The sequence below is a fragment of the Anopheles cruzii genome, chromosome 3 (genome assembly GCF_943734635.1).
Source record: "Anopheles cruzii chromosome 3, idAnoCruzAS_RS32_06, whole genome shotgun sequence".
In the NCBI taxonomy this organism is placed as follows: Eukaryota; Metazoa; Arthropoda; class Insecta; order Diptera; family Culicidae; genus Anopheles; species Anopheles cruzii.
This window is the reverse complement of record NC_069145.1, coordinates 59,585,278-59,612,364: the sequence shown is the minus strand read 5'-3', so window position 1 is coordinate 59,612,364 and position 27,087 is coordinate 59,585,278. Positions and strand designations below refer to the sequence as shown.

Sequence of the window (27,087 nt, the reverse complement as noted above, 5' to 3'; positions counted from 1 at the left end):
TATCGGGTTAATAATTCATAATTCGTAAAATTAATTTTTACTGCTCATAATTTATTCAATCAACATTGGCCACGGTCGTCGCCTGCGTCTGGGAATTGGATTAACACTTGGATGGGAGGATGAGCGTTCCACCTCTTTTTTTGAGTGTAAATTGCAATTCCCGACAGTGTGCTGCAATACTTTTGCATACTCTCTCACATAATAACGTAACTGTGTTTTTGTTTGGATATTAAAAGACATCACCTTTCATATCATGTAGTGGGGTCTCCTGGTGCCAGACCGATGGACGCGTGGCGCACCTACTTAAGCAGAAAGCAATAGCCTTATGTGACATTTTAAAAGACAGCTGCATTGTTCGGCTATTGCCGCTCGTTACTGGAACGGCGACATAATCCACCAGTTGAAGGCCTCCGCCCGATCATGGCGATGCCATCATGCGGACGACGACGATGCAGACGTCAAACGATAATTGGAATAAATTGAATTAAATCTACCATGCTTCTCGTGGACGCTTTGTCGCCTGATACCCTCTCCTTGGAATGGAGCTCGTTTCGGGGATGAAGATATCGGTAGCGCCTCGGACGCGTGCGCGTGTGCACTATTTGCCCAACAGTGGCCGCCAGACCGGGAGGAATGACACCCTTTCCACAACCCGTGGGGCTCCGCGATTCGCCACCCGCCAAAGGCGATGGACTTAATCCACGGAGTTTGAGGAGTTTATCTTCCTGCAAGTGAACCTGTCACGATGGTCCCCCCCGTGTAGCCCGTGTGCCGGTTTGGGCCAAACTGGAAATGGCAAAGCCGTGGGCGCTGCTGCGGTCGGTTTGCGGAGGAAATATATGACATACCATTTGTGTGATCATCATCCGCACACACACACGCCGTTCTGACTAACGAGGGAAGTAGCCGCAGTTTACCCATTTTATTAGATTTACTAAAAGGTGATTTGCTCCGTTCACTCCGTTGCAGATTTTGAGCACACAACCGGGGTGCACGTTTGCCGGAAAGTCCTACGGGTCTCACGGGGTTTAAAATTAATTTATCTAACTTGATCATCCTTTTAGACGCGCGCCTCTTGTGCTTTGTGACGTTAAGCTGTTTTGAATACCATCAAAGGAGCCATACGCGCTGGGCCAGACATCAAAGTTTGTGGTGTAAAGTAGAGAATGTTTATTTGAAAAACAGCTTCGCTTCTCAAGTCCTCGATGGCCAAGATCTGAAAACTGGCAGTTTTCGTAAACACAACCGGGGTCTGGCCGATGCGGCTCAGTTCGCTTTCTAATCGGCCGACAAACGCTTAATGCTACATTGGCACTTTAATCATGCAGTGCTCGAAATAATTGCTGTCCGTCAAGCGCAAGACACCACGCGGCGGGACCACTGCACTCCAAAAGTGCCTCTGCTTCTGGAATGCTGCCGACGGGGAAACACCGGGGAAAGAGACACACAGAGAGAGGGTGTATGTGTGTGTGGGACCGCCAGCGTGCCATTGGTTTTACGTGAAACCAATCCATCCCGCGAAGCGAACCGGAACCGCGCCCAGCTTCGGTCGGGAGAAGCCGGCACGGAAATCGGCCAATTTAATTTGATCGAGCAAAATTCCATTTCATCAACAGGCGGAAGACCGGATGGGGAGGGGTGCAAGGGATCGGGGAGAACTACTTCCCCCACTAGCCAGCATTCGATGCGGCAATCAAACTTTACGCGCGCGAAATTAAACCCTTTCGGAATGGTTGGCGGGATGGTGCCACCGGGATCGATTAATGTGGGTTAGTCGTGTACTGCGCCACGGTTTAGGCCACGCTGGAATTGGGTTAGATGGAATCCGATGTGAATGGAATGTGGATCACACCTTGTTTCGACGGATTTTCGATGGTGAAAACAATTGGTTTCAGGCGGCGGAGCGGTTCCGAGTGTTTGTGGTCCAAGATGTTGTCGGAGAATAGGTCCGTATCGTCTTTGGGTACTGTTCTCAACGACACTTAAAATAGGCCTTAACACTTAATCTATTTATTTAAAAATGTCCGAAAAAGTACAATCGATCACATATTTCTAACGTTTGACGAAACACAACTTTAGTTATTTAGCATCAACAGAGAAGAATTTCCCGAAAATTGCCGACTAAGTGAACGGAACCAACTTGCGTGCGTGGCCATTTAGAACGTTCGAATGAAGTGCTCCAGTGAAAGGATCTAAAAATTGCCTCAAGTGTCTGCGGTTTAACTGCACTCAACTCACGCGGAACGCGATGTTATGAAAAGTGTTACCACTCCATGAACGACTGAATTCTTCGTGCGTCTGTGAACCCGATACCCAGTGCCTCGAACCGCGGAAGAGCGTCCACTAGCCGGCAGCGCAGTCCCGGGTTGAAAGTGGCAGTCCAAAATGTTCTCCTCAATGCCACCGACTGCCAACGGAGGCGATAGCGCCAGCAACAAGAAGGGCAACTGGTTCTGGTCGCTCCGCCGGCAGCCGAAGGCGAAGAAGTCCGTGCTGGAACCGGACAAACCGAAGCAGCAAAGCTGCGTCGATTTATCGGCCGACAACGGGATGCTGTACGGTGGCGTGAATGGATCCGCGCTGCAACACGGCAACCATCGGCTCGATGAGGTGTCGGTGAGCAGCTCGTCCATCGAGGGCCGGATACCGGACAGTGGGTGTACCTGCGAGTACGTCCAGCTCGGCGCCGTCGAGCCACAGGAAACGAGCGCAGACATCTCGACGACGGCCACCGTCACGACGACCGTGGCGCGGCATCTGAACGACCTGCTACCTCCGGGGGTGAGCTCATCCTCCGACAGTAACCTTGCCTTAAGCTCCAAACCCGATGACGCTGCCACCGGGGCCGGTATCGGGGCTGGTTCCTCGCCAGATGGCGCCACAACGGCGACACCGGCGGTGTACGAAACGAACAGTTTGCGGCGCCGCCGGGAACGGGTGTACTGCTCGAAGACGGTTACGACGGTCACGAAGACCACGGTGATGAACCGACAGCGGACGTACCGCGTCGGGCTGATCTTCAGCGATAACGGAGAACTGCTGAACAGCAATCTGGACCTGCGGCAGCTGGTCGAGGAGAGCAAGCAGAACTTCCTGAACGCCCTCGGCCACAACGGTGCCCCCTGTCCGCTGGACGAAGTGTCCACAATCCCACCACCGCCACGATTACCTGCTTCAGGTAACATCGAGCCACCGTCGGTGGCCGCCGGTCCTCCGAAGAAGTATCCCGAACTGAACAACAACGCCCAGGAGGGCCGCCGAGCGTCACAGGATCGATCGTTGCGGCATCAGTTCAGCATACTGGACGATAGCAACTTCGACTACATCGACGACAGTGCCGATCTGTTCAACCGGAACTACCCCCATCAGCCGGCGGCGGTGGCACCCAGCAGCAATGGCGTTCGTCCGTCCGGCGAACCAGTGGCTCCCGTCGCGGCGTTCCCCGTTACCAAAGTGTTGAAAATGTGTAATAACTGTAAAAACAAAAGCAATCTAGTCTACAAGCGGAGCTGCTCCCAGCCGGATCGGAAGGTAATGATGGGCGATGAGGTGTCCCTCGTGCGAATCCAACAACAACGATGCCAAAATGCGATGCTTACAGTAGCTTTTCGATTTATTTTGCTGTACTCCAATTTAATGTATTTTCCTCTAATCTCCAACAGCAAATCAACGATGAGCTGATTGAGGTCGAATCGGAAATGAAAGCGCACGAAAGCAAGGAGGAGAACAAACATTCCAACAAAGACAAGCAGATGGCGCTGGGGAGGAAAAAGTTCAACATGGATCCAAAGAAAGGTACGTGCGAAGGAAGTTCCTTTGCGGCCGGTTCCATCGCGAAGCCGGACGCTAGCTTTCCTTTCGGGTGAGCTTACCGTTCCCGAAGCTCCTATTCGGGTTGCGATGTGGTTGAAACTCTGGTTGGTGGCACAAGGATTCTTTTTGTGACGCGAATTACTCTGCGCCAACACCTTTTGGAAACGAATTAAATAATTTTCTTCACTTATATTTTTTTGATGAATAATTGGGAAATACGTTAAACTGGTCTTCTAACTAAACAATGATCAAAACTACAATGACCTTATCATGAAATAATAAGTTTAAAAAAGGAAGTTTAGTATTTGCTGAGGTTATGTTAGTCAAGTGTGAACGGAATGTATTTGGTTCGCCGTTCACTATTCAGCGTCCGTTGATTTGTTGCTGCCTTCATAAACATGCTTAAGCTCCCTTACTTATTGGCACTGCAATAACGTCCAGTTCTCCACAGTTCAATAAATCAACGCTTCGCAGACGTATTAATTACCACCGCAAGCCGGTGCCCCGGGGGAGTGTCGAAAACGCCTTCACCTATTGCTTACCCACAGCCACGCCTGTTTGATGAGTGGGTGTCGTTGGCCGTTCAATTAAATCGTTCACATCCGTTAAACATCCTTGCCTGAGTTCCTGAGTCGAAATGGAGCGTCTGGTGTGGCGGTCAGTCTTCTCGGAGAATTACCACTTTCCTTTCATTTAAAGACGGTTTGGAAGAGGAACCTGTTGCTGGAATCTAATTGAGTCGTTAAATTTGTTGGATTGTAATACATGGCCTTCATTCTTGCACCTAGAATTGCCAAGCTTGTCAGCAATCGTCTTGTGGTGTGCAGTGCAATGTAACGCAAGAGGGTTGAACGGCTCATAAGTGGTCAGCATGTGAACGAATAACCTTCTGAAAACTTGGACTTCAATAGAGACCTTCACAAAAAGAATTTAATAATAATAAGTGATAAGAATTTCTAGTAACAGAGTATCGTTTAAAGAGAATTTAAAGACCAACCTATCAACAAAACTATTGTTTAACGATCACTATCGCCGTTTGTAATTTGTTTTTACTCTTTCGTTTGCAGGCATAGAATTTTTATACGAAAACCAACTTCTCAAGACCGACGCACAGGATGTAGCTCAGTTTCTCTACAAAGGCGAAGGACTCAACAAAACAGCGATCGGTGAGTATCTGGCGAATTCTCGGACGGTAGCCCAATTTCTCCACAATCAACAAAATGCGCACAGGACCACCACATGGCCACATAAAGTTATACGGTGGAAAGTGTCATTGATGTTGTGTCCCGCATCGACGAAACCCATCATCCCAGCACGAAATAATTTGCACCATAAATTCGATGGATTTATTTGCAACGTATGGTGACTTTTGGACAGCCGGACAGAATGCCGGACACACACATTTATCTTGCCTGCATTATGCTGTCACACCTTTTGCCGCCGACCCCATGTTCGGGGCCGACGTTTTTATGCTCGCGTCGCATGTGCCCTCTCGGAAGAGGGATCAGTCATTTTACATTACACCGCCCTCGGAACCACTCGAATCTCGAATGCTCGATCGATGCAATATTTTTCACCACTCTCACTGCACCGGCAAAAATTATGTCAAACACCGGCAGAAGTAAGAGAGTTGTTTTCATTTTCCTTCCCGTTTTTTTCGGGGGGAAAGTTAAATATGCAGGTCTCACTTTTTCGCGCGTGCATTTGGCCGTGCATTAGTAGCCGGCAGCTCGACGATGTTCTTCGAAATAATCGATTGACTAATTATGCGCTCTCGCTGGATTGGATTTTAACAGCGAAACAAGGAACAGGCGACAAAAAAGCGGGCAGTGCAATTAGCCTCTCGATCCGTGTAATCGATCCTTGGACCCCTTGGGTAAGTAGCGCAGTCTGAGTGCGGAGGGTGAGCGCACGGTGTTACACTGTTCGCCGGCCACCTTTTTTTCGAGTCTGTGACAGGGTTGGCACAGGTGGGGCTTACCGATGATGAGCTGAGATAAAATAATTGCCTTTTTCAATTTGCTACCGATGCTGGTGCTACATCGAAACGCCATTCCCGGATGAATTACGGGATGCGCATCAATTGTTAAAATTTAATTCACAAATTAAGCGCTTCGCTACCCGCGGCAAAAATGCTCCGTCACACGATGGATGGGAAAAATGTCAGATCTATAAATTAAACCCCCGGCGCCGGGTCACCCAGGAATTTGGCCGCTGGAACGATGTGATACACACGTTTACATAGTAACATACTTTTAATAGTTTAAATGAAACCCTAACATGTAAACGTCGCTCAAACAATGTTATCTATTGCATCCGTTACATTTATTTTGCTATCCGAAAATCCAATCCTACCACGAGAGCTCGGTGTTCAAACAAATCAAAGCGTATCATGTTCATGCCAATGATAGCGGTTATCATCGTTAGTTGGCGAAAGTAAAACATTGTTTGCATTATTCACGCCCATCACCCACCTATCGCTGTGATGCTTTATCTATTGTCAACGTTCAACCTGTCGCGGGATGTGTAGAGATAGAAACTTTCAGCTTATCTTTAACCCCAGATGCGTCGAACAACTCACGACATTTAACCACAGCGCAGTCATCGGCTAATATTCGTTTTGGGTTGATTGGCTGTTTTTGTCACTTTTTGTACACCGTTGTCAATAGACTTTTGTAGTTTTTGAACTCCGCAGACTTGTTTATCTCACCACGTGACGTTATCGCATCAGCTCTCTGGTAACGTCGGATCGATCTGTCGGAGCATTTTGATGGATCAGCGTCCGACTCTCCGTCATAGGCTTTTGCGCGTCCCAAGATGAAATGATCCCAAGGGAATGTGGGGTGCCGGCATCGTTCGGATGGATGGATTCCGATTCCGGCCGTACCCGTTACATGTATGCTCGGGAGAGATGATAAACCACGAACCAGCCCTTTCGCCGCGATGGGGATGAGTAATTAATAATATCCGCGATGCGGGTGCTATTTCACCACCTGGCGGCCACCACGGTGGGGCTAGGTAACCCAAATTTCCCACCCGACACCTGGGCACGGCCAATAATGGGCCGATGGGGGGCGAGGATCGCTCATAAAAATAAACAAAAATAATTAATATCGTGTTGATAAAAAGCGATTAAAACAAAAATTAAATTGTTTTCTTTCTTTTTATGTTCCACAATCGCGCGCCCCCAACAACGGCCGAGCCGGGGGGGTGCGCCATACACGGTTTTTGCCTGCGCGCCTGTCCACACTCTGTATTACCCCACGGCGCCATTCCGGTCAGTCTGTTCCCTCCCCCGATGGAGCGCGGTGTGTTCCGGATTCTGCGGTTCCCCGGTTCCAGTGGAGATGATGGATTGATGATGATGGTGGTGGTCAGGGGGAAGGTGGGAGTTATGGTTGTTTGCGGTTGAACGGTAGTTTGTTATTTTGGCACACATTTCTACCCACCGCCCCGAACCGCGTCGGAAGCCGCGTGCGCCGCGCCCATCAAGCGGCGAGCGGGAATATAAATTTATATTCGCGAATGTGATAATTTTCGTTTGAAATGAATGCTCAACGAATGGGGGTTTGGGGGGAAGAGAGAAGGTACCGGTGAACCTTACCTACGGCCGCTCCGCGTTACGGATGCCTGTGAATCCGGTAGTTCATTTGTGATCCTCCACTGGCCACTGGCCGCCACTGACGGTGGGCAATTTCGGGGAGTGCGGAAAAAAGGATGATACAAACATAGTTGCCATTTTAAATCATTCCGATGGTAGCAATAAATTTTCCTGCCGGTCAAATATGGTAAATAAACGGCCCGGATGTGTGGGCAACGCCGGAGTTGATAGCGCAGCCGACGGGCGTATGCCGTACTAAATTAAACGTTATTTAAGCGATTACCACCTTCATGAGTGCTTCGTGTCGCCTTGCGCGCCGCCGCGATTAATAGGCTTAAATGAATAAATCATCTAAAACCGTACCTTTCCTTCGCTTTCCACTACTTTCAGGTGATTATTTGGGTGAGAAAAATGACTTCAACGAGCAGGTGTTGAAGGCCTTCGTAGAACTGCACGATTTTACGAACTTGATACTGGTGCAAGCTTTAAGGTAAGGGCCAAATCAAAACTGCCCCCGATTGGCATTGTCGGACAAATGGACGAACTTCACCTAACTAGCTTCATAATTTAATGTTTTCTGATTTGCTCTGGTTTTTAGGCAATTCCTCTGGTCATTCAGACTGCCCGGTGAGGCGCAGAAGATCGATCGTATGATGGAATGCTTCGCTCAACGGTACTGCCAGCTCAATCCCGACATCTTCACCAACACGGACACGTGCTACGTGCTGAGTTTTGCCATCATCATGCTCAACACGTCGCTCCATAATCCCTCGGTACGTTTCGCAGGCCGCGGGTGCCGAAGATGAGCATAATTTAAATGCGAACCCACTGCCGACGAGTAACCCGACGGTTCACCGCCGGCCCACATCCCGCCGGCCAGCTTGTCATTAATGACTGCACCGTGCGCGCTGGTGGTGTAGTCCGGGGAACCGCCCAACTCGTTCCGCCGCTACGCTGCATGGAACCAGCGCGAGCTGAACACTGTTGATGGAAATATCAAGATTACTGTATTTAATTATCAACCGGACGCGCGATGTGGTATTTCCAGGCCAACAAGTGCAACCCCTCACTGGTTGCCGGGAGGGTCCCCCTTTTCTTCAAAGCTTGCCCGGGTTTGTTCCGGTCAATGGGATGGAAAATTTTACATTATCCTCACCCACTGCACAATTGCTCTGATGTTTGTGTTACATCGACCTAAACACCGGGTGGCCCCGAATCGTATTAATAAGCTCCCGCTTGCAGGAGCAGAATCCGAATCAATACGGGGACGGATGATGGTGTTCTGGCATTACGGGGGGATGTACAGGGAAGACTGGCGAGTTGTGGCCAGCTGTCCGGCCAGTAAAATTTAGCTTTCTGGTGCCGGCTTCAATCGTGTGTCGTTCTGTTAGATTTGGTGCGGTTTATTGTGTAGTGAATGCTTTTTGTAATTGATCGCGCTCTACTGAATCGTTAAATAGAGTAGTATTTGAATAATAAGCAAAAGGTAATGTCTGAAAATAGAGGTACCTTCACGCAAAATTTTCGTTCAATCCCAAAGGCCCAACGGAGCACCATGTTATCTTTCATGAGCCGGCTCTAGAATATTTCACAGCACATTATTCCACTTCGATAACATTCCTGGCCTTGGCTCACACAACTAAACCGCACGTCGTGATTGCTGTATCGGGCGATGCGAATTGTGTTTTTATCGTAACACAACGAACTGATTTCCAGCTCGAAGCGCATACCAAATGTGAGCCATAATTTGAACCAACTGCTGGAAACACCAACGCACACGGAGGTTAGGAGGCCAATTGTAAACATCAAACGGAATTTAATATCCTCGCACGGCCTTTGATCCTTGGTCATAAACTGGATTACATACCAAGCGCGTGATTGCGCGTCGATTTCATTGGATTGAGTTAAACATTTGAGGCTCAATGTTCCTGGAATAACACACTAAACTATATTGTACCACAACACGTACTGATTAGCTTTGTTTTTACATTCTTCTATATTTCCATGATCGATGCCAACATTAACGTAGGTCAAGGAAAAGCCTACGGTTGAACAGTTCATTTCCATGAACCGTGGTATCAACAACGGTGGTGATCTTCCACGCGAGCTTTTGGAGGTATGTTCTCTATCGAATTCTTGTGCCCGTCCGCAGGATCTCAGTTTTGCTCTTGTCCTCTCACAGTCCCTGTACGAGTCGATACGTGCCGAGCCGTTCAAAATACCGCAGGATGATGGTAACGATCTGATGCACACCTTTTTCAATCCCGACAAGGAGGGCTGGCTGTGGAAGCAAGGCGGAAGGTAAGTGGCGGGTTTTACATTAAATCGCGCATGAACTCGGAACCAACCTCGGCGATTTTTTTTTTCACTATTCCAGGTATAAATCGTGGAAACGCCGTTGGTTCATTTTGAACGATAATTGTCTGTATTACTTCGAGTACACCACCGACAAGGAGCCGAGGGGCATCATTCCATTGGAAAACATTGCGGTACGTGTGGTGGTGGGCGCTCGGTGGAAAACCGATGTGAAAACTCGCAAACAATTACAAATTTACCACATTCCTCTTCCCACACACACACACACACACACACAGGTGCGGGAAGTAACGGACCGCAGCAAACCGCACTGCTTCGAGCTGCACGCGAGCGGCGGGGCGGACATTATCAAGGCCTGCAAAACCGACAGCGAGGGCAAGGTGGTGGAAGGTAAGCACACCGTTTACCGCATGTCCGCCGCAACCGAGGAGGAGCAGCTGGAGTGGATCAGCCGCCTGAACCAGTCGATCAGCCACAATCCGTTCCACGACATTCTAGTACAAAGGAAAAAGAAGGCTCTGGCAAAAAGTTAGTTAGCGCTTTCCTCTTGTCTGAAAAACTAAAAACCATAATGTCCACACATCAGCTCCACAGCTCCATTACCAAAAAAGAAACGTAAAAACAATAACACAAAAAATGAGAGAAAACGGCCAAAACTGCTTGAGATGAATGTGTGTTGGTGGCGATCATTTTGGGCACAAACCATTTTAGGAAGGATAATTGCTAGGATCATGGTTCGAAAAACACACACACACACACCTTCACAGTCAATCCATTGGCCATCACAAAAAGGAACCGCAAAAACATTTTGGCCATCATTTTAACCTTTGATAATGCCAAAAATAAGGAAATAATTGTGTGTACACATCCCGCCCCTCGGTGGGGGCCGCCCAGAAAATGGCGGACTCCCATTCAGTCTCTCTTGTCGTTGCTTGTGTGACGATCGATGCTTTTAGTACCTCTACCATTAATGCTTCCGTGGAATGCTTCCCGCGTGTGTACTGTTCGTGGCTACTACTTCAGCATACCGTAAATCCCGGGCGTCAGTGGCGCAAACTCCATGTCTCCACGGTTAGTGGTTAAGATGGCAAAACACAATAAGAACGGAACAATGAGCCACATGAGCAGTGGTAAAGTGTTTTGGAGCGTGACTTGAGTTTGCCTTGCTTAGTTAGTGAGTGAGAATTAGTTAATGGCAGGGTTCCTGAGTGATAGTAGTACACCGTTGCCTTAGTTAGTTCGAATTGTTTCGGTTCGTTAGTTAACTGAACATGTTTTTACATTGCTTACCGTGGCCTTTCGTTTACGTTGCTTACCCTCTCGCTCGCTGTGTTCCATATCATATCTTGTGCCACGTTTTATGTGTGTGAGTGTGTGTTGGGTTTGTTTGAGAAAAGTGCAGGATATTGTTGCAAGAGGTTCCTAGCGAGTATTCTCTCCCAGTGCAAACTTTGAAGGTAACGTGTGTAACGACGCAAAAGTGGAAAAGATTGGGCGACATTGGGCGATCAATCGTGACTGTGATCATGATAGTATGCGCGAGTAGGAAAGTTAGTGAAGCGTACATAGGAAAAACAAATAGAAAGAAAAGCGAAGGGATCAGATCATCGCCTGTTTACTAGTGGTCAAGTTTTCTGTATAGGTAAACTTCGTTTGTAGGCAAACGTTCCTTTAAGGTCAATAGTTTCAGTAATTGACACTCATCTGGCACGTAAATGTTTGTTGCAACACCAACACCTGATCTCGTTTACCCATGCGAACGCTTGTGTACGCCCAAACAGAGCGCATTTGTTAATCGAATGACTAAAGAAACGTACGAATTAACGTTTGGAGTAACATTTTACTAATGACCGGTGAAAGATCCTGCCGCTTTCCCTAGCACAATGCTTGCGCAAGCCCTGCTAGTGATACTGCTTGAATCGATGATTGTGATCAACTAAACGTATGTTTAGTGTGTGAGTGAATGCGTTGTGTGTTGTTGCGGTGGGTACGGCTGAGGGTAATAACGCGATATGAAACATTTTAGTTACGAAGTTATTCATCCAAACTGACCAAAAACTGATGGATCAGTGAACGTATAAATAGCGAGACCGAATACCGAACCTTACCGTAGTCGCATTCTAAACTGAGCAGAGCGATAGTTTAAGGACCATTACCGTCGCTACGAGCGAAACGAAGCATTTTAAAACTGTTTATTTTAACCACCGGTAAGAACCAATGTTACGGTTCCATAGGAATATTGCGAGAAACACAATTTCTCCTTGTGTACGCTTCCGCAGCGGATAGGTTTGTGAATGGATGGGTGAACGGCTTTAGGCAATAGCTGTTTTGTATCATATCTCTCTGGTCCCGTGCTTCCCATCTTGTAGCTTATTTTTGTGTTTCTTTTTCTCCAACCAAATCCCAGGCTTAGGTTTTGCTTATTTATCTATCCACCGATCATCTCTCGCGAGCGCATGACGCCTGATGAACAATGTTGAAAACTGTGTATTTCACCCCATCTACGTGTAGGCTATCATATATTTGTACAATTTTACTGTAAAATCAAAAGGGAAACTATATCTGCGGGAAACGGCTCACCACGGTAACGTTTAGGCTAAATTTATAGTACGTAGTGTATTGAATAATAATTGGTTGATCGTGTAATGAAAAACGGTGGACGATTTTCTTCCATGATTTGGGTTTTCAGGTAAACCGTTGGTATCAAGCGAAAGACTTTCGAGAAAGAACGGGTTTTCGGGTCGAGTTGAGAGTTTTTGTGGTATTATTTTTGCAATTGGTTTGCTCAGCAATCGATGATGAAATTCATCAATATCAAGGTTTGGTTAAGCATTGACATTTATTTTTTATCTATTTCGAGCGTTCGTGCCAGATGCCTTTAGGTTTCATGAACCAATCTGTTACTAGCAATTTTACTTATCTTAATCACCGTGCAATTTTAAAAAGTTCGCAGAACGGCACCCACGGAGTGGAAGAATCGCATGATATGTTCCAAGTATCAAATCTATAATGTAAATTATGAGTCCAAAATTTGATTCACCAATGCTTTTTGGACGGGAAAAGCTCATGTCGCATGATTCCTTCGAAATTTTCCTCCAGCGCGGCATACGTTTTCCTAGAAGGGACCACGAAAGTTCTTAGCTCTTGGATGAATGTCACCATATAATGTGTCTGATCCGAAATGCCGGTAATTATTTCATGCCATTACCGGCTCTGTCGGTCCCCTTTTACCCGGGCCTGAACTACGCATGGTGTCCTCGCGCTACAATTTGTTAAATTGATACTAATTACGATCACGAAAAGACGCCTCCGAATGCTGCGGTGCTGCCACCGAAATCCTGCCGCTGAATGGAGTTAATTTCGCGACGGATTTATGCGTACATTTCCTCCGGCTAAATTCATTTGAGGTTCGTATGATATTCGTTCCGGTCGGTCGGAGGCGAAGCAGAAAAGCGCAATCGATACGCAGCAGCTCCGGTGTGTGATAAGAACCGAGCGCGAACGCTTCAGCACTTTCCTCTGGATCTGGATGTGCCGTCCGAAATGATGCTGATGGTTCGCCCTGCGCAGTCCGGAAAATGAATCGCAGCGACGGCAATGGATGAAATGAAAAATCGAATAATACGATAATAAATACGACTGTATGCCGATCGTTCGATAATGATGATTGAAATTCGATAATAAAAAAGCATAAATAATGGAAAAGGATAGCTTGCGCAGTCGGGACCACGGGACCCCGGGCCCAGCATTGCCAAAGTGCAGGTTCGGCAGCACAGTGCCGGATGTCAGTGTCAGTGGCCACGGTCAGTATTGCTTTCAACCGGGGATCCGTTTTTTGTTAAATGCTCTACTATTGCTTCTAGCCCCGGCCAGATAAAACTGGATCCGCGAGCCAGGATGGCGGGCCCACCGGGACTGTGGGTGATCGAAACAAAAATAACGAAATCAAGCCCAGTCCGACCGGCCGATCACAACCGGCCCAACCGGCGTGCACACTTTCGGTGTTACCGTTTTGCTTATGGCACAATTAAAATGATATTTAAAACACCCCGCCCACGCTGGTGGCCGGCCCCCGGGCTGGGTATATGAATTAATTCAATTTAAATTGATTTTCATCTGGTTTTGTGTTCCCGATTTTCACAACTCTCGCTCGCGCGATGCTCCCGTACGGATAAAATTCGGTACGGGAGCCGCTGGGCACGGTCCTGGCAAATGGCAGATCGTTACTGTTTTGCGTTCGCCTCGTCGGTCGGCTGTTCGCGGAGTTTTGGGTTTTTGCAGCTCGAGTTCGGCATTTTGCGGACGAAAATGCACCAGTTCCGTTTCAGTTCGTCCTGAACGCTTTTTCGGGTTTGTTTCGGCCTGTTAATCGAGCCTCGGTGTACTGCAGGAGTTGTTATTCTTTTCGGCCTTCACCTTTCTTTCTGTGTGCCTTTGGTCGTATCACAGCACGACGATGCAGTTCGGGTTGATACTAATACGAAATGTCCTCGAACATTAGGTCACCTTTTTGGGACGGATTTGTGTGGTCGCCACACGCTCGAGAAGCAAGTCTATCTTTAATGCATTCAATTTGGTGTTATTTTCATTTCGATTATTGGTTTATTTTGCAGCATTTCTAACCACAGTCTCAATATCTCGCATGTCATTGAGTTTTTTCCTTCTGCCAACAGCATTCTTTATTGCCATACTTTTGAGATGAAATCCATCACTTCAAATGTTAACCAATAGTTTAAAAATTAGATGAACTTTCTGGTCATTTAAGTTAAAATGCATTTTGACTAACAAACCATTGATACAATCGTGACCATTTTAAGCCTATGCAGAACATACTTAAAGTAGTTTGGCCAATGATTTAGGTGTTTGTGTTCCTTCGAGCAAGTCCCATAACAATACATGCAACGAAACTAGCCAAGCATTTATGTAAAGCTCCCAATAAAATGGCACCCGGCCCCGGCTCGAACGTGATTTTTAGTCGCTTCCAACGGTCGGATAAGCGATCTGTTAGATAGCATTTGTTAAGTGAGTAGAATTGGTGAAAACATAAGATGGAAAATGAAAACATTAAATAATTATGTACGCCTTTAGTTACGGTTGAAACATTAGAAGGTCACTGGTCCCGGCTGCCTTTGTTGTGGTATGATTTACAATCAAAAACTGCCATGTAATCAAATTCATGTTAACCAACCGTAGACCACCTTCCTGAGGGGTGGTAACCATTAAGGATATCGGAGGTTCGGAGTTCTAATGAAGCATTCGTTATCAAGGTGTCCTTGTGGACTGTAGGCAACAGGTTGGTGTGTGCCGCCGGGACATGGGTTGGTCAGATTTAGGCAGACCTCAGAAAAAGAAAAATATAATAAACAGCGTGGTTTTATATCAATACTAACGACCGTGTGTGTTGTTTCTTCGTTTCATACCCATGCTCGCTCGTATATTAACAATTCGTGGAAGCTGATTTTCATTTGTTCGTCAACAGTTTTCTTTTTCGTCTGTTTCAAAGTGTGTCCTCTGTTTCTAACAGCAACCGTAAATCGATCCGTGCTCTCCAACGAATGAGATGCTTTTACACGTGTCCGAAATCTAATATACTGTTCCCCATAGAACACTCGTGATGCATTTTAATAGATAGTTTCTGGCTAACCACGCATTCCATTCGTTCAATCTCGGTACAGCTTTCGAATCCGATCATCGAATTGGCCGCTATTGCTTGCACACACACACACAGCCGGCAAGTGTTTTCGCCGGCTCGGCAACAGTTCTTGACACAACTTTTATCTTCGTTCTAGAGTTTTGCCACACTTTGTGGGAATGGTTGACTTGCGGGTTATGGCGCAGCGGTCGTAACGCAGTGCTCGAACGGCAACAAACCACCGTAAAAGAGTATCAGCTAATGCAACTGTAACACACACACAGCACTCCCTAATCTCGGAGCTCCAAATATATTGGAATGATAATTAAATATCATGCAATTGCAAAAAAGATCGGTATTTGTTTCCTTTCCCGTGTCGTCGTCTCGATTCATTTGCTGCCGGGCGATGACATTGTGTTCTTCATTCGGCTCGCATTCGTGCGTAGAAGTGATCGGTCTCGCCATCCCAACTTTGACCGATCATCGGCCGGCCGGCTCATCAGTAGTTCCTCACGTACCGTGCAAAGCGGAAGCGGATTTTAGATTGCTCGATTTGGCTAGGCTGCAGAGCGCCCTAGAAGAAAGCAAGTGGCAGGAGTTCGGAGTTCGTAATTCGGAATCGTAAATTGTATACTCTCGCTCGTGGCAACCAGCAAGCAATAGTAGGCCATTCGCCAGAAAAAGGAAGCTGCGAACATCCTGCAACGCGCCACGAGTGCTGGAGCAACAGTTTCTTCGCGTTATCGTCGTTTCGCGCCTTGGATCGCGTCGTATGTTCCGTGCCGTGCACCGCGAGAAGGAATAGTTTAGGAATCAATTTTAATCTGTTAGCCCCGAAGTGTGTGCTTCTCCCCGTTTAAATAGAAGCAGTGCGTTGCGTGTTTTGCGTTAAACACGGAGTGCAGAGTGCATTGAACTGCACCGGAGAAGAAAGAAAGGCTTGCCGATCATCGTATTCGGGTTTATCGTCGTCGCTGTGTGCTCGTGTCGGCGCGTATCGAGAAGGTCGTCGAGGAGAGGAGATAAACATTCGGACGAACGAGGAAGTGAGAGGGAAAGTGAACGAAAGCGAACGTTGGCCTCGGCTAGAATCGGCGGAAGGTATGATGAAATTTGTTACCTCGGACAACAGTTCGATGGCATCGTCGTCGTTGCGGCACGCAGAACAATACGACAATTGTTCGGAGCTGCTCATCGAGTCAGGTGCGTTGACCGCGATCGGATCGGGTCCGGCCGGTGCTTCGGGCTGGTCAGTCCTCCATCTTGATTTGAATTTTCGATTTCGATCGCGCTACAGATGCCACCCCGCTGAAGGAGTTAGATCCGGCCATTTTGAGCTGCGGACTGCCGGCCATCGTGTTCGGTGGTGGCGCGGGCGGCCTGGACCGTACGTCGGCCGCCGCCCCGACCATCCTACGGTACACGTTTGCCCAGCTGCTGGCGTTCCGGAAGATACCGCTGTCGCACCGTCGGCCGGTCGCCATCGATGATCCGCGCACGGGACAGTATCCGATCTGGCAGCGCAACGGATTCCGGCCTAGGGCAAGCGGAAGCGACGAGGAGCTGTACCACGCTGGTGGCTCCGGTGCCGGACGCAAACCGAACGACCGTCATCGGGACAATGGCTTCAATCCGCCAAGGTGACCACATTTCGTCGGTATCAACCGACCGTTTAGCAACTGTACTCATAACCCTCCCCGATTGTTTCGCATCTAGATTTCGACGTAATCACGAGTTTAGCAACCGGAACCATCACGTCATTGTGAAGAGCTACAGTGCCGGCGACAGCCACCAGGTACGTCTGCAGGATACGGTGATTGAGGAGGAACCGGAATGGGTCGTCGCTGGGCCGACGTCTCGGCTCGATACGATCGAGTTGCGTGGTTTCGATGACGATATGACGCGCACCGTTACGGACACGATCAAGGCTTCACCGACGGTTGCTGCTGCTGCGGCGGCGGGTCCTAGCCGAGCTCAGTCGTTTTACGATGCTCTTATGCATTACGAGCATGTGCATCCGAAGCACGGTGCCAAGCACGACACATCCGGCAGTGCCGATGGTGAGAGTGTCTCCAACCCGAGCAGTTCGTCTCCGCCGGCTCGCAGCACACCGACGAAGCATGTGACCGACCTGAACAACAACAGTCATGCCGGTCCCCGAAAGGGTGGCAAGGGCGGTACTGCGGGCTCGTCCGGGCCCAGCGGATCGTCCTCGTCGTCGGCAGCCGGCGTGAACGTTTCCAATTTTGAGGAATTCATGAAGTTCGACTCGATCCTGGGTGATTCCGGTGACGGTGACAGTTCGCGTTTTAGTAAATACTTCCGCCGTGGTGGAGCACCGGGAGCAGGCGATTCTGGTCAGTACCATCATCGCCAACACCATCCGGTGCATGGTCAGCATTCCGGTTCGGCGCCCCATGTACGGTTTGCACTGGATCGTAACACGCAACACCACTATCAGCGTCAGCCAGGGTCCGGTCGCCTGTCGATGGCTGCTTTGCAGAATCTGCCGGGTGGTATGGAGCGCAGCTCGCTACCGTACGACGCACCGGCACCCGGAGGCCACACTACCGACACCGAGGACGGTGGTTCGAAATCTTTCCAACATTTGGTCGACATGATTGCCGCTCAAAATCAGCGCATGCAGCAACAGCAGCAGCAACAGTACTTGCTGCAATTGCTGCAAAACAGTCAGCAATCGGAGTCACTGCGTCAGATGCTGATGAAAAATTCACGGGACGCTGGTGTACCGGCCCCGCCGAAAGGACGCCCGCAGTCCGGTGGTGGCGCACAGCAACAGGGACCGGGGCGTGTACCGACCCAGCGTGAGCTTCAGCTCCACACGCAGTCCATCATGAAGAATGCACTGTTGCGCAAGAAGATCGTCGAACAGAGCCGCCTCATACTGGAACAGCAAGAACCGATTCCGGCCGTGCAGCAACTGATCCGTTCAATCTGCCCGAACGTGCAGCGCAGTCTGGCCGTTTTGGCGGCCGGCGCTAACAGCAGCAGTCAGCAGCAACAGCAGCAGCACAACAATTTATCTGGAGACGCCGGCTACGGAGCGCCTTTTGGCAGCGGAAAGCGCGGCCAAGCACGAGCTGCCGGTTCCAGTCGGCGTTACTAACTACTCAGCCCGGTTACTCAGCGTGCTGCCTAAAGAATTTATCAGCTGGATCGCTGGTCGATTCTTGCAGTGCTGCTGTGGGCCGAAATCGGATCGCTTCATCATCGACACTACGCGCCATGTGCCTTGGGCACTTGGCAAAACAGACGCAGGCCAGTTTCTTTTGCATATTCCATTACTTTATTTTTCATTTTTATTTTGTCAGTGAAACGCCACCGGCAAGGGTTGCCCGGGGTCCCGAAACCATTGTCTCCCCAACACACGTTTGCGCGACGGTTTGGATTTTCTCATCGCATTTTAGTTTTAAACTTACCTGCAACGTGTCTTGTGTCTTTTGGTTTCCGTGCCATACCTGGCGCGTTCTGAGCGCTTCGGAGAGAGAGAGAGTAACAGAGAGGAGACAGCGGTTCGTGACATGTTCGACGTGTCCAGAGAAGCCTAACAAATGCATCCGTGGCCGCAGCGCGGGTGTTCGCAGTAGTGTAGGGTTGCGTAGCGTGTTTGGCAACCTTTTACTCGACTCACGCCATCAAAGTATTGACACGAAACGTGCAACGTTTCAACGAAGGTATTTCCCCGCTTGGACAATGAAATCACCCCCGTTGCTTCTTCCGGTGCACGTAATATCGAGTGATCTTATCGATCGATTGTAGAGTATTTAATTGATGTGCAGGTTTTCTGCCGATCGGAACTCGTCGATTTCGGGTTTCATCTGCGATCCATCTATGTCCCTGTCGATAAGCGTTTTCCGTGATTAGTTTTTAATTTGTTCCTTTTTTACCCATTTCTTGTGCCACCAACTTTGCCTTGTGGGCCGCGGTTGAAGGCGATCAAGTGACTTCCGATGAGTCAGTGCCCAAAACCACTACGTTCTGTGGGTTCGTCGGTGAGCGACGGGAAACGAGACAGGGAGAAAAATCGTGGTTATTGTACTTTTTTTTTATATGGCTCGTTTGCATAACTCGCATCAGATTCAGTCCCGGCAGGGCCTAGGGGAGCGCCAGAGTGATTTAGGAAGTTATTGATTCTCATTAATGTGAACGCACTTATTATTTAACCCTCCCGTTTGTCGCATCTCCCGACATCCGTCGTTGCCGAGCAGAGAAAAAACGGGTTCTAGTATACAGTAAGAGAAACAAAATGAAAATATGAAATTATGTTTGTTTACTTCAATGTTGTATGGGTGGATGGAATTGGTTTCAAATAAAAACGATTACATGTGTTCGCGTTATTTGCAAAATCCTGGCCCTTGGCTTAATTTTCTTTCCTAATTTTTTCCTCTATTTTCGCCTCAAGGCAAAAAGATATGTAATCAGTAAATTCAAATTGATTCCCTACGAATGAAAGCAAATAGGACTTATGATACGAAAGCCAATTTATTGTGTTTACTGGCTTCATATAAAATCACAGCAAATTTATATATAAAAAAAATCAGGAATATAGTCCCCCCAAACAAAAAATTCTGTTAAAGTTTCAATTTCATCCGAAAGCCCACAAAATCGCACCCCAAAACGTGACTCAAATATGCTGTGTCCCTCGCCGGAAGCGATCTTGCGCTTGGGAAATAAAATAAAATGACACATTGTTGCCATCGTTCTCCGGTCTGCGTCTCCGAACGTACGTCGGAATGTGTCGTTCACGTTCAGGTCCGGCCCGAGATCGGTGGCCAACTTTCGGTTGCCGGTTATTTTCGGAGCCAGGAGCCGCGGGTTCCGGTTTGTTTGTTTGCCTGCGATCGGGTTATGAGTTTTCATTAAATGAAGCACAAAACAATGTTCCAATTGGCATCATCGTCGAGCGGTCTCAGCAGCATACACCGTGTGCTTCCGGTTTGGTTTTGGTTCCCAGATTGCTCGATTATGAGCGAGCACCGGCGCGGGCTGCTCCCCGTTCGCGGGCCGCTCATCCGTCATCGCCCGATGGAGGGCGAGCAAGGACACACACCGATGGCCGGAGTCGGATCCGATTTTTCATCAGCGATTCCGAAATACCCGGCCGGATTTTGTGGAGCAGTCGGGAGAGTTTTCAATTATTTGGTACCGCTTTTGTTCGGCGGTTCGCTAAATGTGACCGGAGGTGGTGATCCCGCTTGCAGGTGCAGCCCGGAGGCTTGTTTTCGGCCGCCGAGCGTTGATTTGCCGATCCGACGGGACGGTCGACGGACAGCAAAACAAGCCACCATCGACACGCGGGGGGGTGTCTAGGCTAGGAATGGCGGTCGGTTAGTGGACCGATTTTTTTGTGCAGGATTTTGTTCGGTCAGGTCCGGCAACGCCATCATCGGGCAGAGCATTGGAATTGACGCTTCCGAGGACCGCTTGTTGAGGCCCCATCAAGGACCTGACATATTATTCGTTCGGCGCAGTGCGGCCATGCCCGAGTGGCCCTGATCCCTGATTGCCCGTTGGCCACGTGCTGAAGAAGTCAACGATCGTGTCACGGTCGAAAAGTGGCACCGGGACAGTCACCGTACACTTTGCGGACGACGACCTATGGAGGGTCTCAGTCGGAACCGGAAGATGCGTGTTCCGATGTTTTCGCAGGCCCGCGCCGGCGAACGGTCGGTTGTTTTCGAAGTGGCATATTCGATGATGTGGCGTTCGCGGTGAAGTTGGGTCATGTTTATGATGGCCAATGATGGAGCCTCGAATGCAGGCCGAATGCCAAATGTTCGTAGCGATATGAATTTTCATTCGGGGAAATGATGATGATGACGGCACTGAAGCATGTGCTTGGCTTTTTGATAAAGCGTTAGCCAAAATTCCGGGCCGTATTTTCGCTTTTGCAAGCGCATTGTCCCGACAAAAGTGTAACGCTCGGCAGCAGATCCTTACATTCGATTTATATTGTTTGAATCAAAACTGTTCAAAGAGTCAGAATTTGGATTGTAAATTTATATTGAAAAATTTCGGCGTAATCCATTTTCATGCGGCGTAATCCATAATCAGTCATAAAAAGCATTCAATACGATCTCGCATTTTTGTTATGTAATAATTCCAACATAAAACTGATTGCATCAAACGTCGTTCTGGGCCGTTGGGACACAGGATCCACAAGGATTAACTAATTATTTCACTGCATTTTACTCTCATGTTACGTTCCGTCAGCCTCAGGCATCGCAGGCCAAGTTGGTGAGACGCTTTTTGGATTGAAATCTATAATAAAGACATCCAGCGATAGTGCTGGGTAAACCGACGAAGCGCTACGTTACCCCAGAATGGCAATTATACGTCCGGCCATTATCTCAAGACCGATCCCGTTCAAGTTGCTCAGCACGTGCACCGATCGACCGATGGAGGATGTGCCTTGCATCTGCATCATCGATGCCTGCGTCTATTTATCTCGTCCTAAACTGCGTTAACGCTTGATCAACTGTCAAAACAGCATCGCTCCTGTGGGTCCCAGGGCAGTAGGGAGCAATCCTTTCCACTGACACAAACAATGACGAGGTACATGCGGACGGACTGAAGCCAAATCGAGCTGATAAAGAGGTACGCACGTGTGTTTGCATGAGTTGTACCCGAGGAGGACGCTCCTGAAAGGGATGAGAGAGGACAGCCACTTCAGCCCAGGCTTGGGAAACCCAGAACTTCGTTAAGACGGTGCCCTGTTTGGCTTCCGCGTGGCAATTAGCCGGCAGCGGGTCATGGGACCGGATGAGAGGGGTTTCGTTCCGGATTCGCTACAAGCGGAGTGAATAACAATGGCTGTCAAAAATAGATCACTCGAAGCGTACGTAGAACTTCGGTTCGGTTCCCTGAAGAGTCCTGGGAAATGAGATGAAAAGTTGCCCAAGGGTCGTAGATTTTGTAAATAATAAAAACGACGCCCGACGACGATAGTGGTGTGTTGGTTTAGGCAGATTAAATTCATCCTCGTTCGGTGTGTTGTGAGATTTTCACGCAAAAAAGAGTGGAGTGGAGTGCGCTGTGGAGTGTCTCAAGTGACGGGAGAGCAAACTAAAAACGATGCCTTCCGGCACCGGACCAGATTTTATTGCGCAGCTTTGCACGGTAGCGTAGGAAGCATCGTTTTGCGTTGTTGTAAAAATACGCACACCCCCGATAGGAAAACAACGAAAAATATGCGATGCAGCAAACGCAGGGAACTCAAACACGGGAAACCGGATAGGCCCCGTGCATTACGCTAATTTAATGACATGTAAACCTATTAAATTTTTTGCCTTCCGTACGGGAATTATCCTGTGCGTACCCTGGGCACGGTTATACAGCAACATCCGGCAACATGGCATCGGAAAAGTTAGTCCGCTAACGAAGAGGCTGTCTGCTCTTGTTGACGGTGGGTTATATTTTGAGAAGGCAACATAAAGTGACAACATACGGCCATGGGGTACAAAATATGAATAGATTGCGCACCGCCGTGACATAGAAGGTATCAAGAAGTGAATCGATCAATGCGAACCGATGAAAAGTTTGCCATTTTTAATGATCAATCAAACAAGTTCCGGAGAGACATCGCAAGCAGTTGCGTAACGTATTCGTCGCAACGTACATCGAGGAGATTGCACATCTTTGGAATTGGGAGATTGAAATTCAATAGCTGATAACATTAGAGCATTTAAAAATAATAATTGTATTGAAAAAAAAAAGATAATTGAAAGATGTTAGATAATGGATGATGCTTTGATAATAAAAAATCCTATTCGAAATTTGGCTAACTATTTTAATATTACATATTATTAGCTAAATCGACAAAAGGGATCGAAAAAATGCAAACATATAACAATGATAGTAATTATTAAACAGCATATTGATATTGAAACATTGAACAGTAGAAATGTTGTTTCGATTATCTTAAGATTTTTTATCTTACATTTATATGGTTGAAAATCTGTTGAATGGGTTAAAATGGTTGACAGCTTCCGGGAAAACTACACACGCTACGTTTGGGCTATTTTATTTTGTACTGTCCGCTCCTTCGACGGTTCACCAGCCAGCTTGAGAAGACACCATAAATTACCCGTCAATTTAGGAGCAGCAGATGCACTTGATCCGCCCGTGCATAATGTCTGCCCCCATCGTTTAAGCCAAGACTGGGTGTCCTTTTTTCTTCAGCGTACCATGCAAAATACCCGGGGTTGTGCCGCCGGCAGCGAAACGTAAATATTTGGCCAGAAATTGAATACCAGCAGGCAATACACGAAAAATGACGCTCTCAGCCGACCAGCGGCAAAAGGGGAAAATTGCATGGGCCAGGAGCAAACCTACCCTTCAAAATTAATTATGACAGACCGGTTCACCGCCAGCGAGGGAAGGTCAGATTCGCAGCCGAATCCCGGCGGCAACCTGAAGCGTCCCCGGTTCCGGTACCGGTCCCGGAGCTTCCCCTTTCTGGACAGGAAATCTAATGCCTATTACGGAGAAGGATTAGACGAACGCAAAGAGTGGTTCCCAAAAAAAGAAAACATCAGCTCGTGGGAAGGGTGCTCCGTTTGATGATGTTCCGACGCTGTCGGGGAAGAAACGCTGTTAGTAAGCTAAACAAAATGCTGATGATTAATAAAAAAAATATGTACGTATGCTGCACGCTGAACCCCACCGGGCTCGAAAGGCGAGGAAGGATTAGGCGCTACGGACGCATTAGGGGCGTCATGTTGTGTCGAGAGCGAGAATGCGAACACAATCTCGCACGAAACGGGGGTGACTCGTCCACTCGGTGGTGAGGTGTTCGAACAGTTCGAATGGTCGAAGGATATTTCGGTGCGGAGCGCAAAAAATCGGATCGTCCTTGATCGCCGGTCGAACAGTTCGTACAGATTTCGTTTGTTGGCTTTGAACCGGCACCGGCAACATGGATGAGTGGACCCGTGAATAAACAGTGCACCCGGGCCCGGCAACCCGAGCTGCATTCCGGCCATCATCATTCTTCCGGGAGGGGGGCTCGGTGGCTGTGGCCAGGGAGAAAGTAATCGGAAGCCACCGGGGAAAGTTTGTAGAACATTTGTGGTCGAGCCCGGGCCGAGAGAGGGCGAGGTTTGCATTTTACGATTGTATTTGAACACGGATTTGATGGTTTTACATTTTTCGGTCCGCGCTGATCCACTTTTGATGGGATGCTCAGCTGGGGCGAGCTAGAATACCTACTCCTCCTCGTACACGATGACTGTTGGACCACACGAGCCTCGGCTCTGGCCGAGGTGGAACAATGTACAGGGGTTACGAAGGATTCTTCGCATATGAGGTATACGAGATGTGTGATTGAGTTCGTTGTTGTTCCTTAACATTAGATAAATTACTATAAATAACAGTAATCTTTGTAATCAGTCAGTATTAAAGACATATTCACCAGTTATTGCATAGTGGCTACATAACCAATCACTTGTTCACATATGAAATATGGCCGTTTGTTAGTAGAAAGGATTTTAAGCATAAGAAAGACAACTCATGATATTACAAGTATTGAACCTTTTATGTGTAACTTGCATTTGATCTTTATTTTTTTTTTTACTTATTTCTATTAAATTGTAAGACAAATGAATTTTAGGTATCAGTTAAATTGTCAAAGGAAACCATTTGAATACAGCTAACAAAATATCAAATGCTGTAATTACATGACACTGGAGAATCTCAACACAGCAGTGATTAATACCGTTAATAGTAGTCATTGACGGTCTGGAGATGATTATATTTATGACACAAGCTATTTGTATTTTGTAAAATAATTTATGTAAAATATTATAATTTAGTGAACGAACTATTGAAAGATAGATTTTACCGTATTTAACCATTTTTATTTCGAACTTAAGTGGGCTTAGGAGAATGTAAGCTGCGAAAACCATAGTAACAAGTTAGAGTTTCGCTGAGAACCCGTGCCGTGCAAAATGGAATAATTGAGGTGAACTAATTAAGCGAAGTTTTGAAATTTAATTACGTTAACGTTTAAAAATGGTCTGTTTGCCTAAAACATCTCAAAGGTAGCTTGAATTCTCTTTTTGGATGAATTATGGTTAGCTGTAAGGCCTTATAACCTGCACCGTTATAAACATACGCTGTTTGAATTGTTCACATTTTACATACATCTTTCAATACAAAGCCTTCTCTCACAATGCCTTAGACATTGCAGGCAAACAAGGCAACACAAATTAGAAAATCTTAAACCCGAAACCAAATAATCGACTCAAGCATTTTAGCGACGAAAACACCACAAGCTGCTTGGAAATCACGGCTACACAACCTCGTAGCCACCCTCTCGGACCGTCCTTCGTCGACTAAAAAGTTCTTTCCGTTCATTCGCGGCGGTCCCGGGAAACTAGAGCAAGGATCGAGCGATAATAAATGTTATTAAAATAATAAATTATTATATATTGCACCATCCCGTCGTCGTCGTCGTCGTCGTCCTTCGGCGTTGATGTTGTTCGCCGCTACTAGTACTAGGCGACCGATGTCGCACGGAGTCACGGCAGCCTCGACTTCCGATTCCATCCTTCAGCGTCGGCAACTCTTTGACATTGGCGACCCCATTGGCCTGAAGTTTGGGAACGGTGCACGTCTGAGCTGGGTTTGATATCTGGATTCATAAATCCTGACGTCGGCACCATTTTGGCACCCCGTGTGTGGCGGGGTGCGAGATGTCGCACCGCCGTGGTGGTGTGTGCGTACGCCGTTACATTAGTTCCTTTCGGGCGGGGATTTATGTTTCTCTTGAGAAAATGTTGTCCGCCCGACGCCAGCGACAGGCATAAACTTTACTGCGTTGTCGGCTGTTGGGAAGCATGGTCCCAACAGTGCATGAACATTGATGATGATCCCTCCGCCCGGCCAATGCGCCGCGAAGTTGTTGCCGCGCTGACCGGATCAGTATCAGAATGGGATTCGGAATGGGTCCACCCCCGTGCGCAGGGGGTATTTATTGACCGGAACATACGGGCCGGCAGGAAAAAGTGTGATGCGTACACCTGCGTGGTCTGCCGGGAATTTGGGGAATCCATTTCTTTCTCCGGCTCTCCGGATGACCATCTCGCCGGGATGGCCAGGGATCAGGTACGGAACGATGTATGAGGTGTTCCAATGTTCCTATAATATAGGGACATTAAAGAGATTTTGTTTTAGCCACCGGAATCTCCTCGGTTTCGTGAAAATGAGCAGCATTAGGACGGATGCCATTTCGCGTGGACATTGCAAATGGAATCCGGGGGCGTTTATGTATCTCAGCCGCACTCAGCACGGCTGATATCTTCGGTTCCTCGGAGCACTGCGAACAGCGCTTGAAACCGCAATTACCCCATTAGGTAGCCCCCTAGGCGAGGTTCATAATTTTACATGGCCATTTCCGGCGCTTCCGGAGTAGTGTGGACCGGGACCTGTTTTTTCCCCGTCACGAGATGCCCTCGCAGTAAAGTAGCGAATTATATTCACTGCCTGGCTGGCTGGCTGGCGGTACAATGATCAGCTCGTCATTATTACGGGCGGACACGGTCGTTCGGATGGCGATCCGAGGACTGCCAAGGCATCTAAAATGGAGAGAGAGAGAGAGAGTGAGCGACACCGTCCCTAATAGACGTTGGCAGGTGTTTTGCGAGTAAACGGGCATACCGCAAGCTTACTGTAAATACGACGGCTTCATCTAGATGGATTGCAT

At 48.0% G+C, this 27,087-nt stretch overlaps 2 protein-coding genes across 4 annotated transcripts in view; both read left to right on the top strand.

Moving 5' to 3' along the window:
• Positions 1–15,658, top strand: part of LOC128275286 (cytohesin-1) — a 47,624-nt gene extending 31,966 nt beyond the window's left edge. Inside the window, exons 1-10 of one of the 3 annotated variants that reach the window (XM_053013739.1) lie at positions 2,386–3,531; positions 3,663–3,795; positions 4,881–4,979; positions 7,805–7,904; positions 8,013–8,187; positions 9,444–9,530; positions 9,597–9,715; positions 9,792–9,903; positions 10,009–10,258; positions 15,520–15,658. In XM_053013739.1, the coding sequence (XP_052869699.1) occupies positions 2,386–3,531; positions 3,663–3,795; positions 4,881–4,979; positions 7,805–7,904; positions 8,013–8,187; positions 9,444–9,530; positions 9,597–9,715; positions 9,792–9,903; positions 10,009–10,258; positions 15,520–15,635 (2,337 nt within the window). In that variant the 3' untranslated portion in view covers positions 15,636–15,658. Of the gene's footprint in view, positions 1–2,385; positions 3,532–3,662; positions 3,796–4,880; positions 4,980–7,804; positions 7,905–8,012; positions 8,188–9,443; positions 9,531–9,596; positions 9,716–9,791; positions 9,904–10,008; positions 10,471–15,519 lie in introns of those variants that run through there. The other 2 variants (XM_053013740.1, XM_053013741.1) reach the window with 2 other exon arrangements.
• An 807-nt stretch (positions 15,659–16,465) lies between these two features.
• LOC128270701 (protein cup-like) lies at positions 16,466–18,489 on the top strand. The gene is made up of 3 exons (XM_053008116.1): positions 16,466–16,565; positions 16,660–17,002; positions 17,079–18,489. Exons 1-3 carry the CDS (start codon positions 16,466–16,468, stop codon positions 18,487–18,489), a joined length of 1,854 nt encoding a protein of 617 aa, XP_052864076.1.
• The last annotated feature ends 8,598 nt before the right edge of the window (positions 18,490–27,087 follow it).

What these genes read in the sequence shown, in the direction of transcription:
- LOC128270701 (XM_053008116.1), top strand. Translation starts at nt 16,466, where the DNA reads ATGATGAAATTTGTTACCTCGGACAACAGTTCGATGGCATCGTCGTCG. An exon ending in GGAGCTGCTCATCGAGTCAG is followed by an intron (nt 16,566 to 16,659) that starts GTGCGTTGACCG and finishes ATCGCGCTACAG; the next exon opens with ATGCCACCCCGCTGAAGGAG. An exon ending in AATGGCTTCAATCCGCCAAG is followed by an intron (nt 17,003 to 17,078) that starts GTGACCACATTT and finishes TTTCGCATCTAG; the next exon opens with ATTTCGACGTAATCACGAGT.